Source organism: Tachyglossus aculeatus, chromosome 15 (genome assembly GCF_015852505.1).
Source record: "Tachyglossus aculeatus isolate mTacAcu1 chromosome 15, mTacAcu1.pri, whole genome shotgun sequence".
Taxonomy (NCBI): Eukaryota; Metazoa; Chordata; class Mammalia; order Monotremata; family Tachyglossidae; genus Tachyglossus; species Tachyglossus aculeatus.
Window position 1 is genome coordinate 21,212,230 of NC_052080.1, and position 18,076 is coordinate 21,230,305.

An 18,076-nucleotide genomic window follows, 5' to 3' on the forward strand; every position below is an offset into this window, starting at 1 on the left:
TGAGTGCTTTAAATCCGATGGTAAGGAGCTCCTGTTAGATGCGGAGGTGGATAAGAGCTCAGTACAACAGAGTTCACAGACACTATCCCTCCCCACAGGAATTTTTGTTGCTGTCTGTATCTTTTGTGCAACTGTTGAGTTTTGTTTGTAACTTTGTCTTTCAGAGTTGCTTCCCTGAACATTGGAACTGTGGCCATTCCTTCACACCCGTCAGTTCTCTGAGCTTTCAGTGGCTTCTTCAGTGCTCTCCATGGTGGATTGAATCGATTGATGGCATTTACTGAGCGCTTGCTGTGTGAAGAGCACTGTCCTAGGTGCTTGGCAAAGTACAATGGCAGACACAGTCCCTGCCCTCAAAGAGTTAACAGTCCAACGAAGGCACGTTCACTAGATATGTGCTTATCTGTGCAAGATTCCCTCTTTGAATCAGTGGTATTTATTGAGCTCTTACTGTGTGTATGGCACTGTACTAAGCGTGAGGGAGAGTAGGGGATAACAGAATTGGTAATAATAATAATGGCATTTATTAAGTGCTTACTATGTGCCAAGCACTGTTCTAAGCACTGGGGAGGTTACAGGGTGATCAGGTTGTCCCACTGGGGGCTCACAGTCAATCCCCATTTTGCAGATGAGGTAACTGAGGCACAGAGAAGTTAAGTGACTTCCCCAAAGTCACACAGCTGACAATTGGCTGAGCCAGAATTTGAACCCATTACCACTGACTCCAAAGCCTGTGCTCTTTCCACTGAGCCACGCTGCTTCTCTAATGGTAGCCACATTAGCTGCCTACAGTGTGCTCAGGTTAATTCAGTCAGCAGTGCTGTGAGATAAGCTTCCTTAGAAGTCCTCTGGCATAGCCCCAATAACCTTAAAATCTCCTTTTGCCATTAGGTTTGTAAAGAACAAATTGGACCCTAAATGAAATTAAGGATAGAGAAAAATGTCTATCAATATATGGCACGTACAGTGACCCAACCGCATCTCTAAGGAGTTTCACATACATTTCGAATAGGTAAGTGATCATTAGAGTGAAATAGGGCTCTAATTGGAAGGAGAGCAATTTAGCTCAACCCAAATGCACTCAATTTGAGGTTTACGAGCTGCCACAATGTTAAAAAAAAACAACCCAAGAATCCGCATTTCGGGATCTATTTGGCCACGAAAGCAGGTTGAACTTACTGTTCTTTTATTTTCCTTTAATTGCATATATTTGAATAAATTTCCTGGCTTTAATTTTCTAGAAGCTTCCTTATAGTTAAAAAAGTCAGTACCATCAATATAGCTCTGGCTTTCAAAATGCCCCATTGATTGTTTTTTCTGTGGATTTATTTGACAAAATGACACAGATTTCCAAGAAAATAATCTTTGGAAATGATAAATCAGGGAAGTTGATAGAAATGGTAGGATTGCTCTATTCATGGGCAACTTGAGGACAGAAATGATCGTGGCACCTTTAATGGGTAAAAGTCAAGGAAAAAAAGTCAATTACAAAGCTTATCTAGACATTATAAGGGTATTAGGCAGGTACTGCCTTGTTCAATTCCTGTTGTCACTGTGTGTAAAAAATTTTCATTTGCCTATCACCCCGGCCATTAGATTGTAAAATCCCAGAGAGGAGGGATTATGTGTTCTGCTTCTCTTGCACTCTTCCAGTGCATCACATTCACAACTAGTGTCATAAATGCCACTGATGGTTTTGAAAGTACAGAGAAATACATTTTACCAAATGAGATTTGTTTCCTCGCTTGCTGCACCATCATTTCTTGGGTAATTTGCTTGCATGTTGCTTCAGTGTTACTCAGTCCTTGATAGATGAGACCGTTCTAAAACAAAATGATTTGGGAAATTGATTGAATCCTCCTTAGGAAGTCTAGTCAAGACAAAGAGTAAGAAAATGGCCTACCGAAGGGACAGTACGAACTGATATTGTAAGTTTCTACTACCATTTTTTCCCAAGTCGTGAAAGCATTTCCTGGAAAAATACAGCTCTTCAAATCTGGCACAAAGCTTCATGATTCTTGGTAAAGGCAGCCAAGTTCCCGGGAAAGTAGAATAATTGATAGGGTTGGAGTGAAGACATGGGGAACCAAGTTGATTCTTAGGAGGAAGTATCTGAATAACCTTAATTAGATTGTATGATTGGAGTTTGAAAGGCGGATAGTGAATTCTGAGGACAGCATGGCCTAGCAGATACAGCAGATAAAGCACTTAATACAGTCCTCTGTGCACAGTAAGCGCTCAATACGATCATTTGATTGATTTGGAATTTTTCCTTTGACCCTCTTTTTTCGTTATTTCGTTTTTTGTTTTTTAATGGAAGGATTCTGGGTCATGTGTATGCAACTGTGCAGCCTCAGTCATGAGCTCACTCTTGCATCCCCACAGCACCTTAAGGAGGGACACTGATTATGTGTCAACCAGTGATCTGTCAAATGTCATCGCAGAATAGATTTGCATGGAATCTCTCATTGGGAACCGCTATTGTTACTCGGTCCTGAAACTTAAGGCTTCATTCAGGCTAACCTGTACTTTCCCTGGATATTTCCACATTCCATTTAATCCACCTGAAAATAATTTTTTCAAATGACTTGCATTATGCACAGCAAATTGAAGAGTAAATCCAATCAACAGGGTGGAAACAGTCTTCTGGAATTTTCTACAAAATGCGTCCAAGATAGGAACTGTACTACATGGGCATTGCCCCAAGTTCAACAGCCGCAAGTACTGTTCTAAAAGCTTCTTTGCTTTTCCTCTCCTAACCCATGTACATGATAATAATTATAATAATAATTGTAGTATTTGTCAAGCACTGTTTTAAACATTGAGACAGAAGATAATTAGGTTGGACACAGTCTCTATCCCACAGTGGGTCCAAGAGGGAGGGAGAAGAGATATTGAACCTCCATTTTACAAATTAGGAAACTAAAGAATGGAGAAGTTAAGTGACTTTTCCTTGGTCACACAAGGGGCAAATGCAGACCTGGGATTCGAATGCAGGTGCTCTGATTCTCTGTTCCTCGCTCTTTCCACAGGGCCACACTGCTTCTCTTGCTCATTTTTTTTCAGTGAAGAGAAGAATAAGAGATGGAGAGAAATACACTGTAGACTCCCTGTGGGCAGGGAACATGTAGTAGTAATCTGTATTTTTCCAAGTGCTTAGTACAATGAAGCAGTTAGTAAATAGCCTGACTACTTCTCTTCATCATTTTACCGTTGCTGCTCTACTTTTGTCACTCTCATAAACTCACTATGTCCTTATTCAACAAGGTAGATATCACCCCAGTATTTCCCTTTAAACCAAATGCATCTTGTTCCAGGCAGTCAGTCAATCTTATTTATTGAGTACTTACTGGGTGCAAAGCACTGTACTAAGCGCTTGGGAGAGGACAATATAACAATAAACAGACCCATTCCCTGCCCACATCGAGCTTAAAGTCTAGAGAGACTGTAAGTTCCACCCTGTTCCATCCCACGTTCCCCTAGTTTGACTTTCACCTTTTTAAGTTAAAGAGAATCCTGGGTTCATCACCCTCTGGTCTTGCCACACTTGTTATCTGGCCTCTTTCCCATTAGCCTTGGAAGTTGACCACCAAAGTTAGAATTACATAATCTGTTTTCATGAAACGGCCCCTATAGTTCAGTGCGTTCAGCCATCGTATCCAGTTAGGGGAAGAAAGAAATGGAAAGGTTACTTCAAGTCATCACGTGACCGGTTCATTTTGGCAGCCTGACGTAATTGAGAACACGATCCCTTTTAGAAGCAAGGCTGAATAGGCACTGACAAGAATAAGCAAACATTTAAGACATTACGCACACGAGACAGTGAAAGGATTTTGAACGGATTTCCCGGTCTCTAAGAGACAAATGGATTAGCAACAGTTTATCGAGATTCCTTGTCCTTCTCCAGCCCGTCTGACGGTAAGTTAAGCTCCATCGCTTGTGTTTGCTCTCAGAAATGCGATAGTGGCGTTTAGGATGTAGGGGGAGAAACCAAGTTCGGTCCTTGAAAAGATAGGGCGGTATTTAGGTGAAGCTGTTAAAAGTCGTGAGCTGCGCACTGGCAGAGATGAGTGATTTCTGGGACCAAGTTCGAAAACTTCCCTCTGTTCCTGCTTTAAATTGTAGACACTGGGACGTCTTTTGTCTGGCTTCAGAGGGTCATTTACGGAGAATTTCGAGGGGGCTTTTTCCACCTTACAAAAGATGGATTAGATGGAAAAAAACGCTTCTGCAGTCCAAACTGCGACTCAGAATCCCAGGCTGTTAAACCTGAGGGACCAGATGACAATTAGACTTTATCTTTGCCGCATGAAAATGCAGATCTGGACCCTTTGAACCCCTATGGAAAACGAATATGTTGGTTATTAGTGGATCGCATGGGTAGCTAGGAGGCAGGATTCCTTTGGCAGATGAGTTTAAAATAACTCACTGGTCTAAGTCGATAAGAATTTCACTCCCAAATACACATCCAAGCAGAGAATTGAATCCGTTAAGATGAGCACTGAAGATTTGTAGGAGGTGACTGTAAGTTCCTTGTGGGCAAGGAACATGTCTACCAACTCTGTTATATTGTACACTCCCAAGTGCTTAGTACAGTGTTCTGCACATACGTAAGCACTCAGTAAATACAGTTGATTGAATTGGCAACAATTTCGGGATCTCATCTAGATTCTTGCAGTCTGTCCTTGATGACTGAGGGCTAAGGTAGCCACAGTGTAGAGACAATTAACTCTTTCCGATCCCTTTGAGGAAGACCCTATCGCATTTGCTGGCTCATCGCCCTTCCAAAAGAGCTTCCTTCGCCACTAAGAAATGATATACTGGCTGAAGAATACAGCAGAGAAGAACCAATTCCAAAGCGGCTATCAAAAGGGACAGTAGCTGGTTTCAGATCCAGCTCTCTGACCTTTGCAGAGTGAGTAGTGGGATTGGGGTGATAAATATGCTCTAGATGTCAGATTTGCTGTCAGAAGCCATCTGCAATGAACCCTGTCTTCACGCAAAACCTTCCTGCGACCTTTTGTTGTTATCCATGTGCCCTCCCAAGGGTACTTGTTCGGCAGTTGCCTCGGCTTTAGTTTGGAACGGTATCAAACCAGAAATTAGACAACAGGGTGATAATTAAGATAGCAAAAAGGATCAACTCTGGAAACCACCCTCTTAGAGATGCCCCACATTTAGTTAGAGTGATGTGGAGCTTGTTTTTCTTCTGTTCTCCTTAATAGTAACAGTAAAGACAATTTGACGTGTCTTTCCGAAGCAGTAATATAGATTGAGCACCAACTGCGTGCAGAGCACTGTACTGATACCCGGGAGAGCACGATAGAATAAGTAGACACGATCAAGTGGAAGAGCTGGGTGCTAAGTTAAACTATGGAGAATAAATAAGGGAAAGAATATGAGAAGCAGCTCGACCTAGTAGGTAGGACACGGGCCTTGGGGTCAGAAGGACTTTGGTTCTCATCCCGGCTCTGCCGCTTGTCTGCCTTGTGACCTCGGGGAAATCACTTAAATTCTCTGCGCCTCAGTTACCTCATCTGTAAAAGGGGGATTAAGAAAGTGAGGCCCATGTGAGACAGGGACTGTGTCGATCCAGTGAGCTTTTATCCACTCTATTGTTCAGTTCAATGTGAGGCACATAGTAGGTGCTTAAGGAATACCTCAATTATTAAGGAATAGAATATAAGTATGGATCTTAGTGCTACGAGGGGCAAGGAGAGGGAGAGAGAGCCTGACGAGCATTTTAATATTCTCGGCTAGCTGTCGATGAAATTTCTAATGACCAACTTAGTAGACACGCTATTCTGAAGAGTGGAGCATTGTGGCCCTGCTGAATGGGGAAGACTAGAAAACCCAGTCCTGGAGACCTGGAGGATATTAGTGTCTCTGTAACTCAATCCATCATTATTTTGCACTGAGGACCTATGTTGTGCAAAGCACTGTACTTCTCGGGACCAGGGAAATGGAGCCAATAACTGTGCTTATTCTGCTAGAATTCAAGTGCCCACTGAGTAATAGCTTTTATGGAACCCCTTACTCACCCACAGTACTTTCAGAAGTTTCCTAGAAAATCTTTGCAGGACACTAAGTAATGTCTCTAAGGGTGAACAAACAAGTTTCTTGCAAAAAGAATATGCTGTACACAGCTGTTATGAGCAAAAGCACAGTGAGGATTAGAAATTTTAGGACATCACGTCGAATTTCTCAGTCTTTCCCACCGTGAGCCTTCCCTTTCTTATGCCTCATCCCTTTTTCCTTTCTGAATCTCCAGGCCGAAATGAGTAAGCAGAAGATAAGCTTGTGTCGGCAAACCAGGGCCCTTCTGTGGAAGAATTTGCTTGTCAAATGGAGGGTAAAGAAGGAGTGCTTATTGGTATGTTTTAAAATCAAGGTTTACACACCTGTGCGCACACACACATCCTTCAAAGAACTCCTGTGCCTGGCCCTGAGACTGGAGTGGTTAAACGACAGCCTTGCTGCCTTGATAAAGCCCTGAAAAGTTGTCATGGCAGCTTGGTTGGCTGGAATTATTCTCCCATTGATGTCAATGAGTCAATTGGTCAGGGAAGCAGCATGACCTGGTGGAAGGACCACAAGGCCTGGGATTTGGAGAATTGAAGAACTTGGAGAATTACTACTACTACTACTACTACTACTACTACTACTACTACTACTAATAATAATTTTGGTATTTGTTAAGCACTTACTATGTTCTAAGTACTGTTCTAAGCGCTGGGGTAGATACAAAAGAATCCAGTTGGTCCCAGTCCATGCCCCACATGGGGCTCACCATCTTAATCCCCATTTTACAGATGAGGTAACTGAGGTACAGAGAAGTTAAGTGACTTGCCCAAGGTAACACAGCAGACGTGGCGAAGCCGGGATTAAAACCCACATCCTTCCACAGTCATGTTCTTTCCACTAGGCCATGCTACTTCCTAATCCCAGCTCCACCACTTGTCTGCTGTGTGGCCTTGGGCAAGTCACTTCACTTCTCTGTGCCTCAGTTCCCTCAACTATAAAATGGAGATTATATCCTACTCCCTCCTATTTAAACTGAGCGCCTCATGTGGGACAGGGACCGTGTACGACCTGATTATCTTGTGTCTACCCTATTGCCTAGGCCAGTGTTTGGCACATAGTAAGTGCTTAAGAAGTACAATAAAAATGGGGGATCACTGTTGAAGATACCTAACAGAAGAAAAGGAAAATCCAGATGTTCCTGGTGGTGCCAACCTTCTAATTTGCTTTTATTTTTGTCCCGGATCGTTCAGGAATGGTCATTCCCCCTGGCCCTATTACTGCTGCAGCTGACATTCATTTCAGTATTTCCGGAACTGAAGCTGTTCCCTGAACTTCCTTCCCAAGACCTCGGAAGCATCGATGCATTCAGTGACACGCACTTTGTATGTGCCTATACGCCACTCACCCCGACGACAGAAGCGATCATGAAGATAATGGCCACTGCTTCTTTTATGAAAGGTGTGGACAAACATGGATGGGAATAGTCACTGGTAGATACCATAATTCTATCTTTTTTTCTTTCAACACTAAATACGTCCTGCCTCTCCCCACTCCAGTCCATACTTCACTCTACTGCCCGGATCACTTGTCTTCAAAAACGTTCAGTCCATGTTTCCTCACTCCTCAAGAACCTCCAGTGGTTGCCCATCCACCTCCGCATCAAATAGAAATGTGTCACATTAGCTTTAAGGCATTCAGTCAGCTTGCCCCCTCTTACCTAAGCTCCCTGATTCCTTGCTAAAACCCAGCCCGCACATTTCGGTCCTTTGATGCCAACCTACTCACTGTACCTTGCTCTTGTCTATTTCACCGCCAAACTTTTGCCCACTTCCCGTCTCTGTCCTGAAACGCCTGGCCTCCCGCACCTTCCCCCGGCCCCTTCATATCTGTCAGATGATCACTTTCCCCAAATCAAAGCCATATTAAAAGTGTCTCTACTCCAAGAGGCCTTCCCCTGCTAAGCCCTTATTCCCTCTTGTCCTACCCCATTCTGGGTCACCTTTGCAATCAATCATTCATATTTATTGAGCACATCCTACGTGCTAATACACTGTACCAAGCACTTGGGAGAGTATAACACAACAGTATAGCACACATTCCCTGCCAACAGTGAACTACCAGCCATAATTGATGTGGAAAAATAATCTCAGTTTTTGCTTCTTCATAATGCGACAGACGCAGAAGTCATTCCCGTTGAAGATCTAGAAACCCTGGATACATACTCTCAGGAAAATCATTCTGAGGTTGTGGGAATCATCTTTAAAGATACCTTCTCCTATCAGCTGAAGTTTAACTGGGCTTATAGAGTCCCATTCACCAATGAATTCATGGATCATTCAGGTACCTTTTCTTTTTTTCTATTTTTAATGTCTGTCACCCCGCCGAAGACTGTAAGCTTCTTGTGGGTAGAGATAGCGTCTAGCAAGTCTCTTACATTGTAATAATGGTAATAACGATGGTATTTGTTAAGCACTTACTATGTGCAAAGCACTGTTCTAAGCGCTGGGGAGGTTACAAGGTGATCAGGTTGTCCCACGGGGGGGCTCACAGTTTTAATCCCCATTTTTACAGCTGAGGTAACTGAGGCACAGAGAAGTTAAGTGACTTGCCCAAAGTCACACAGCTGACGGTTGGCAGAGTCAGGATTTGAACCCATGACCTCTGACTCCAAAGCCCGTGCTCTTTCCATTGAGCCACACGTTGTACTTTCCCAAGCACTCAGTGTCATGCTCTGCACACAGTAAACACTCAGTGAATACCACTGATTGATTGATTTGCCTCCATGGTTGAAAGTGTGAAGTAAAAATGATTTTAAAACCACTACAACAGCACATTCTGTGAATATTCCCAAAATGGGTATAGGATGAATCTGATTCACTAAGGCAAGGAATGTCATTAATTGTGGTATTTGTTAAGCGCTTACTATATGCTAAGCGCTGGCTTAGGGAGAAGCAGCGTGGTTCAGTGGAAAGAGCACAGGCTTTGGCGTCAGAGGTCATGGGTTCAAATCCCAGCTCCGCCAATTGTCAGCTGTGTGACTTTGAGCAAGTCACTTAACTTCTCTGGGCCTCAGTTCCCTCATCTGTAAAATGGGCATTAAGACTGTGAGCCCCCTGTGGGACAACCTGATCACCTTGTAACCTCCCCAGCGCTTAGAACAGTGCTTTGCACATAGTAAGTGCTTAATAATGCTATTATTATTATTATTATTAAGAGAATAAAGATGGACACAATCCCTGACCCACACAGGGGACGGTCTAACATAACTTGCTTTTCAGTGGCCCTCAGCAACTAGTCCATCGTTTATTTTCCATTCCCTAAATTTGTTCCTTCTCCTTTAACTGCCTGTGTGAGTTGCTCTTTTGGAATAAACAAGTTGGTTTTCAGTAAATGCTACCCTTAAGCTTCCGTGCCTAACTTCTTTCCAGGATCAAAGAATGCAGGATAGGGTTCAAGGTTGCATTTTCCACCTATGCCAAATTGGTTATCATTTACTACGAGAGCCAACCCGAAGGAAAGTCTATATCCAGTTATCATTAATCGTTAATCTGTTAATCGTGACTCTTATTTCTTTTCTTTTTTTAAAAAGCTCATTGCTCAGAGTTCCAAGAAGGAGTTTTCAAATGTATGATTTCGACATTTTGGAACTATGGTTTTATTCCTTTCCAAGCTAGCCTTAATGCCGCAATTATAGAAGTAAGTAGAAGAGTTGAATTTGTCCACAGCTTATTTGTTTATTTGCAGATTGGCACCAACCAGAGAGGTTAAGAAATTCAAACTGTTCATGAGTGTACCTGCGTAGGTAAATTAACATTTCTTTTTGTCAGCCCGAGGGGTTAAGAACGGGAATTGTGTGCAGTCTAAAGACTTAGAACATGAACAGTGACTCAAGGCGTATCTAATTAATGGTTTGGATTTCATTAACAATTAGTCCTAGGATTGACAGCATAGTGAATTTGGACAAGCCAGTTGAAGAAAAAAAAAAGGACCTAGAGGTCTTTCATATCACCCTCTTGAGGTGAAGGACAGAGATAAAAGTCCAAACAATAACCTTGTCCTTTGCTAGATGCTTGAATAAACATTAGCCTGGAAGAACAAAACAGACTTTAGCCCTTTGCCCGTTCAATAGGTATTTAATTACCCATCTAATTCCTCTTGGGGTGAACAGTTCTGAATCACATTTGCATTGTTAATTTTGAAAAATAATATTGTCAAGTTTCAGAGACAAAAAGGAATCTGTGAATTTTATTTATTTATTTGTTTGTTTGTTCTTGGTACTTGATAAGTGTTTCCTATGTGCCAGGCAATGTGTTGGTAAGGTACAAGATAATCAGGTCAGACACAGTCATCCTCATCATCATCAATCGTATTTATTGAGCACTTACTATGTGCAGAGCACTGTACTAAGCGCTTGGGAAGTGCAAATTGGCAACATATAGAGACAGTCCCTCCCCAACAGTGGGCTCACAGTCCCTGTACCACATGCGACTCACAGTCTAAGAAGGAGGGAGGAGGATTCAATCTCTCCCTGTTTTACAGATGAGGTAACTGAGGCACAGAAAATTTCAGTGGCTTGCTGCAAGTCACACAGCAAATGAGTGGCGGAGCTAGGATTGGTCTGTGTCTACCGACTGTGTTGTGTTATACTTTCCCAAGTGCTTAGTACAGTGCTCTGCACACAGTACATGCTCAGTAAATAACACTAATGGATGGGTATCGGGTGGAAGGCAATTTAGCTCTTCCCACTCCATGTAGTCCCCTGTGAAAAGATGGGTGATGTTGATGGTATTTATCAAGTACCCATTGTGAGTTGAGCCCCAGGAAAGGAACGGTCAGATCCCAGTCTGAGAGGGGGAAAACAGGCATAAGGGAAAAAGGAAAAGTTGCTAACCTTGGGATCTAGTCAGAAACACGTTATTCAGAAATAGAACATCACTTAAACTTCTCTTGCGCCTCAGTGTCCTCATCTGTAAAATGGGGATTCAATCCCTAGTCTCATCATCATCATCATCATCAATCGTATTTATTGAGCGCTTACTGTATGCAGAGCACTGTACTAAGCGCTTGGGAAGTACAAGTTGGCAACATATAGAGACAGTCCCTACCTAATAGTGGGCTCACAGTCTAAAAGGGGGAGACAGAGAACCAAACCAAACATGCTAACAAAATAAAATAAATAGAATAGAATAGATATGTACAAGTAGTCTCCTCCCACCTTAGACTGTGTGTTCCCTGTTCAACTGGGACTACAACAAATCTGATTATATTTGCACAGCATTTGGCACACAGTAAGCACTTAACAAATGCCAGTATCTCTTACTGTGTATATATGTTTGTATGTATTTATTACTCTATTTATTTATTAATTTTATTTGTACATGTTTATTCTATTTATTTTATTTTGATAATATGTTTTGTTTTGTTCTCTGTCTCCCCCCCCCCTTCTAGACTGTGAGCCCACTGTTGGGTAGGGACCGTCTCTATATGTTGCCAACTTGTGCTTCCCAAGCGCTTAGTACAGTGCTCTGCACACAGTAAGCACTCAGTAAATATGATTGAATGAATGAATGAATATTATTATTAATCCTATAGTCGAATGTAATGACTTGGTTAATATCTTGCCCTAGGTCACAACCAATCACTCAGTGATGAAGGATTTGATGTCCATTAATGGGATCACTATGAAAGTCGAATCGTTCATTGCTCAGCATGGAGTTATGTATGATTTCTGCATTTTCTTCTCCGTGATTTCATTCTCCCCCTTCACCTACTTTCTGTCACTCCATGTCACCCGGGAGAGAAAAAGGCGTAAGGAGTTGATGAAGTTGATGGGTCTTAAGGATACTGCCTTCTGGTAAGTCCTGACACCTTATGATTAATAGACCACAACTGAATGAACATCACAATAAAAAGATGATCCTAAGGAGCGAAACATCCCCAGATCATACCGATTTACATTCCTTATTAGTTTCACACTAATCCATGTCTCCTTTCTCTTAAGTGTAACTCATGTCAGGGTCCGTTCTCCCCACTAGATTGTAAACAGCCTGACCTGGTGGATAGAGTCCATGCCTGGGAGTCGGAAGGACCTGGGTTCTAATCCCACCTTTGCCACTTGTCTGCTGTGTGACCTTGGGCAAGTCACTTCACTTCTCTGTGCCCCACTTTCCTCAGCTGTAAAATGGGGATCGAGACTGCAAGCCCCAAATGGGACAGTGACTGTGTCCAACTTGATTTGGTTGTATGCACCCCAGCGCTTAGTCCAGTGCCTGGCACATAGTAAGTGCTTAACAAATACCATAATAATAATAATAATAATAATAATAATAATAATAATAATAATAATGGTATAATTATTATTATTATTGTGGTATTTGTTATTATTATTATTATTATCCCTGAGGACAGGGATTATGTCTACAAATTGTATTGTATTCTCCCAAGCACCGAGTACTGTGCCATTGCTATTGATTGCTATAGAGAAGCAGCGTGGCTCGGTGGAAAGAGCCTGGGCTTGGGAGCCAGAGGTCATGGGTTCGAATCCTGGCTCCTCCACTTGTCAGCTGTGTGACCTTGGGCAAGTCACTTAACTTCTCTGAGCCTCAGTTCCCTCATCTGTAAAACGGGGATTAAGACTGTGAGCCCCACGTGGGACAACCTGATCACATTGTATCCCCCCCAGCGCTTAGAACAGTGCTTTGCACATAATAAGTGCTTAACAAATGCCATCATTATTATTATTATTATTAAAAATCTTCCCACTTTCCCAATCATGCCATCCCTTCAGCCATGAGGTATCAAGTGGGATTTGGCTATGTCCTTGGTGCTCAGAGCCCCGCATGCCCCGCTCCCCCCGACCATTTTAGATTGGTGACCCAGAATTGGGTAGGCACTTGCAGTCCATTATGGTCCACTCTTTTCTTACCTTAGCCTCGCCTGATGACTCATTGTTCTTCTCTCCTGAGGCATCCAATTAGGAGCTGGGATTACCTGTTTTGTTGGAATTTATTTGTTTGGGGGGCAGGGTGTCCCTCTTTATCTTGACTTGTAGGAAGGGGGTGTTTTGCTAAATTATAAATTTCTAGAATGATTTAAATTTTAAAATATCACGAATTTTTTTCTGCTGCATGAAAATGTCTCCATCTCCGCTCTGCCTTTGGTTTAGGCTGTCGTGGGGTGTGCTGTATGCTGGTTTTGTCTCCGTCATAGCCACCCTTCTGGCGCTGTTGACATCCGAGATTGTATATATGACTGGCTTCTTCACAATCTTTTCACTGTTTATCCTGTATGGCCTGTCTTTGGTGAGTTTCTGAAAAGAGAATCAATTCCTCCATTTCAGGTCTTGATTGACTTTTTTTTTTTACGCTACCTAGCATTCTTACAATTGACTTATTGGTCACCACCCTTTTATGTTTTGTCCAGAGATTTTTCCCAAGTTTCTAAAAGTGGCTGAGATCGGATGCTAACGTCCTTGCTCCAAAACACCCAGGTCTTTTTATGCGGGCTCACGGTTCGAGAAACAAGAGAACCTTTTTTCTTAGTTCTCTGAATTTTTAGGATGATTTCTTTCTTTCTAGATGAGATTGCCCAGAAGTATGAAAAATAATCTTCATATTGAAAAAACTGCATTACTGTGGGACCATTTCCAGAGTAACAGATGTTACCTTTCCCCCTTCATCAAACTTCCTCTGTGTCTTGCCTCCTTTCCCCTCCTTCAGAGCCTCCATAACATGTCACCATCAGCAGGAGGCATTTCCTGATTAATCCCCCTCTCCCCCCACAGGCCTTCCTTTCCTTTATTCGTTCAGTCAATCATATTTATTGAGTGATTACTTTGTTCAGAGTACTGTGCTGTCTTAGTCCTGTCCTAGTTCTGTCATACGGACAACTACTGAAGTACTTAAGTTTTTATCTGTTAACTGTTCATTTCTTCACTTTCTCCAATTACATGAATGGATTCTCTCACTCTCGGAACAGTATTTTCATAGCACCCTCCCTGCTGTTTCCCCTAGTAAGCTCCTTGAGGGTAGGAATATGACACATGACTTCTTTTCTGTATTCTCCAAGTGCCAAATAGCACTTTGCCAACTGGGAGTTCTCATTCGATTCTGCTGTTGTTGATGCTCAATAAATGCCATTGATTAATTGATACTGACACCGATTGATATTGACATGGACTCTCTTTTCCCCACCCTAGATCGCTCTGACTTTCCTGCTGAGCGTGTTAATCAGGAGGCCTGTTCTTACTGGCTTGGCTGTGTTCTTCCTGACCCTATTTTGGGGATGTTTGGGCATTTTGGTATTGTATAGGAAACTTCCTGTATCTTTGGAATGGATTTTAAGTCTTCTCAGTCCCTTTGCTTTCACTACTGGAATAGTTCAGGTAAGAGTCTGAATAATGATAATTATGATATGCGAATAATTGTGGTATTTGTTAAACACTTACTGTGTGTCAAATATTGTTTTAAGCACTGGGGATACAAGTTAGATTGGACACAGTCCCTGTCCCATGTGGTCCTCACAGTCCAAGTAGGAAGGAGAACAGATATCGAATCACTCTTTTACAGATAAGAAAAGTAAAGCACAGAGAAGTTTAATGACTTGGCCAAGGTCACACAGCAGAGAAGCAGTGTAGCTGGGATTAGAACCTAGGTCCTCTGATTCCCAGACCTGTGTTCTTACACTACCTCTATCTGGATTGTCTTGCCAACACCTCAAACGAAACATGTCCAAAACGAACTCCTTATCTTCCCACACACACCCAGTCCGCCCTTTATCTTTCCCATCTCTATAGACAGTACCACAATCCTCCAAATCTCTCAAACCTTTAACCTTGATGTTGTCCTCGACTCTTATCCCTCATTCAACCCACTTATTCAGTCTATCACCAAATCCTGTCAGTTCTGCTTTCACAGCACGGCTAAAATCTGCCCTTTCCTTTCCATCCAAACTGCTACTGTGTTCATCGAAGCACTTATCCTATCCCGCCTTGACTACTGCGTCCGTCTCCTCGCTGATGTCCCTGTCTCACCCGTACTCTAGTCCATACTTCACTCTACTTCATGTGTCATTTTTCTATCAAAACGTTCAGTCCACGTCTCCTCACTCCCGAAGAACCTCCGTTGGTTGCCCTCTGCATCAGCCTCTTCACCATAGGCTTTAAAACACTCAATCAGGTCGCCCTAACCTACCTCACCTCACTGATCTCCTCCTACAACCCAGCCTGCACACTTCACTCTGCTAGCACAACTTACTTTCTTCCAATCTTGTCTATTTTACCGTCGACCCCTTTCCCGTGTCTTCCCCGCTAACCTGGAACTCCGTCCCCCTCCATATGCACCAGACCACCCCTCTCCTCCCCTTCAAAGCCTTATCAAGGTCACATCTCTTCCAAGAGGCCTTCCCCGATTACGCCCTCTTTTCCTCAGCTCGCTCTCCCTTCTGTGTCATCTGTGCACTTAGATCTGTGACTCTAGGGCATTTGATATTTGCCCTATCCTGAACCCCACAGTACTTAAGTATATATCTAAATTATATATTATAAATTATTTCTATTAATGTCTGCCTCCCCCTCTAGACTTGTAAGCTCGTGGTGGGCAGGGAACGTGTCTACCGACTTTTTGCAGATGAGGTAACTGAGGCACAGAGAAGTGAAGTGACTTGCCCAAGGCCACACAGCCGACAAAGTAGTGGAGCCAGGATGAAAACCTAAGGTCGTTTGGCACTCAGGCCCGGGCTCTTTCCACTAGGCCGTGCTGCCTTCCCTTACGGCTGCCGATCCTGGCACAATCAGGAAACACTGATTCACTGAACAATTAATTCTCAACATTTCTTTTATGTTAATACCCTAATTGTAATGCTACATATATATTATGTACTTAATAGGTGCCCCAGCATTATGCCAAACACTAAGGTAGATACAAGATACACTTTTAGACTGTGAGCCCACTGTGGGGTAGGGACTGTCTCTATATGTTGCCAATTTGTACTTCCCAAGAGCTTAGTACAGTGCTCTGCACATAGTAAGCGCTCAATAAATACGATTGATGATGATGATGATACAAGATAAGCAGATTAGACACTGTCTCTGTCCCATACTGGGCTTCTTAGACTGGTGCATGCTTTCAGTTGTCTTCAAGTTGTTCTTGGAATTGGGAAGTAACAGAAATGGTCATTCATTCATTCATTCATTCAGTCATATTTATTGAGCGCTTACTGTGTGCAGAGCACTCTACTAAGCGCTTGGGAAGTACAAGTTAGCAACATATAGAGACGGTCCCTACCCAACAGCAGGCTCACAGTCTAGAAGGGTGAGACAGACAACAAAACAAAACATATAAACCAAATAAAATAAATAGAATAAATATGTACAAGTAAAATAAATAGAGTAATAAATATGTACAAACATATATACGTATATACAGGTGCTGTGGGGAGGGGAAGGAAGTAAGGCAGGGGGAATGGGGAGGGGGATTAGGGGGAGAGGAAGGAGGGGGCTCAGTCTGGGAAGGCCTCCTGGAGGAGGTGAGCTCTCAGTAGGGCTTTGAAGGGAGAGTCAGTGGTCGTCAAATGGTCAAATGGTGAATCTGTGGAACTGTAGTGTAGTGTAGTATATGCCATTTTCCCTCTAGCTTTATAGACTGCAAGTTTATGGAGAGGGAATGTGCGCACCCTCTCTTTTGAATTGTACTCTTCCAAGTACTCAGCACAGTGCTCTGCACATAGTAAGTACTCCATAAATACTGTTGATTGATTGATATAATAATTATGGGAGTTAAGTGCTCACTGTCTGTCTAGCACTGTGCTAAGTGGTATAGATGAAATAATCAGATCAGACATGAATTCCCAACCTTAGAGGTAAGAAGACTAGCATTCTTATCTCTCTTTTACAGAGGGGGAAATCATGGCCCAGAGAGGTTAAGTGACTTGCCCAAGGTCATACAGCAGACCAGTGGCAGCATTGGTCCCTATCAGTCAGTCTCCCAATTCCCAGGTCCAGACTCTTCCTATTAAGCTTCATTCCCTCTCTAGTTATTCTGATCTCCGTCAATTGCTGCTTACGTGACAATACCACCTTTTGAGAAACCAAAATGCCTGTATTCTAAACTTCTAAATGCCTCTAAACTTTAAGATGGGTGCTGGCAGGGAATGTGTCTATCAATTCGGTTGATTTGTACTTTCTTAAGCACTTGGTACAGTACTCTGCCAACAGCAGTAAGCTCTCAGTAAATACTATTGATTGGTTGTGGGCATAGAATCTGTCTCCCAACACTGTTATAGCGTACTCTCCCAAGTGTGTAGTACAGTGCTGTGCACACAGTAAGTACTTAATGAATACCACTGATTGATTGGGGATAGGGCATGAGTCTACCAACTCAAGTTATTATACTCTCCCAGGCGCTTAGTCCAGTGCTCTGCACACGGTAAGCGATCAATGCAACTGATTGACCGAATCAAACATCTATTATACAGTAGTTTGGCTGAGCATGAGGAAAGGCGGAACCTAAAGTCCTACTGATCATTTCCTTTCCAACTGTCCATTTTCTCTTTTAGCACATATATTTTATTGTTTCAGATGATTGTCTTCGATAATGACCCTCAGGGAGATTCCTCCCTAATGATGGCAACTTTTGTCATGTTGCTCCTGGATACTGTTCTCTATATGGCATTGACAGTGTATTTTGACAAACTCCTGCCCGGTAAGTAGTGTATTCATACACATTTCCAGGGAATTTCCCCCCAGACTCCCGTTTTTTATGGTATTTGTTAGGTGCTTATTATATGCCAGGCACTGTATTAAGCACTGGGTTAGATACAAGCTAATCAGGTTGGACACAGTCCATGTCCCACGTGGGGCACATGGTCCTAATCCCCATTTTACAGATGAGGTAACTGAGGCACAGAGAAGTGTAAGTGACTTGCCTAAGATCACACAGCAGACAAGTTACTGTAGTCTCCCAAGTGCTTAATACCGTGCTTTGCTCACAGTTAGTGCTCAGTAAATATAATGGATTGATTGTAAGCTGTTGGAGAGCAGGGATCATGTCTGTCA

The 18,076-nt window shown here is 42.7% G+C and overlaps 1 protein-coding gene across 2 annotated transcripts in view; it reads left to right on the forward strand.

Moving 5' to 3' along the window:
• The first annotated feature begins 3,693 nt into the window (after nt 1-3,693).
• LOC119937489 (ATP-binding cassette sub-family A member 9-like) overlaps nt 3,694-18,076 on the forward strand; it is a 55,701-nt gene continuing 41,318 nt past the window's right edge. The window contains exons 1-10 of one of the 2 annotated variants that reach the window (XM_038757006.1): nt 3,695-3,918; nt 4,754-4,915; nt 6,272-6,373; nt 7,275-7,482; nt 8,200-8,364; nt 9,614-9,720; nt 11,652-11,878; nt 13,190-13,325; nt 14,222-14,407; nt 17,600-17,723. In XM_038757006.1, coding sequence (XP_038612934.1) covers nt 6,278-6,373; nt 7,275-7,482; nt 8,200-8,364; nt 9,614-9,720; nt 11,652-11,878; nt 13,190-13,325; nt 14,222-14,407; nt 17,600-17,723 — 1,249 coding nt within the window. In that variant the 5' untranslated portion in view covers nt 3,695-3,918; nt 4,754-4,915; nt 6,272-6,277. Of the gene's footprint in view, nt 3,919-4,753; nt 4,916-6,271; nt 6,374-7,274; nt 7,483-8,199; nt 8,365-9,613; nt 9,721-11,651; nt 11,879-13,189; nt 13,326-14,221; nt 14,408-17,599; nt 17,724-18,076 lie in introns of both variants that reach the window. The other variant, XM_038757005.1, reaches the window with a different exon arrangement.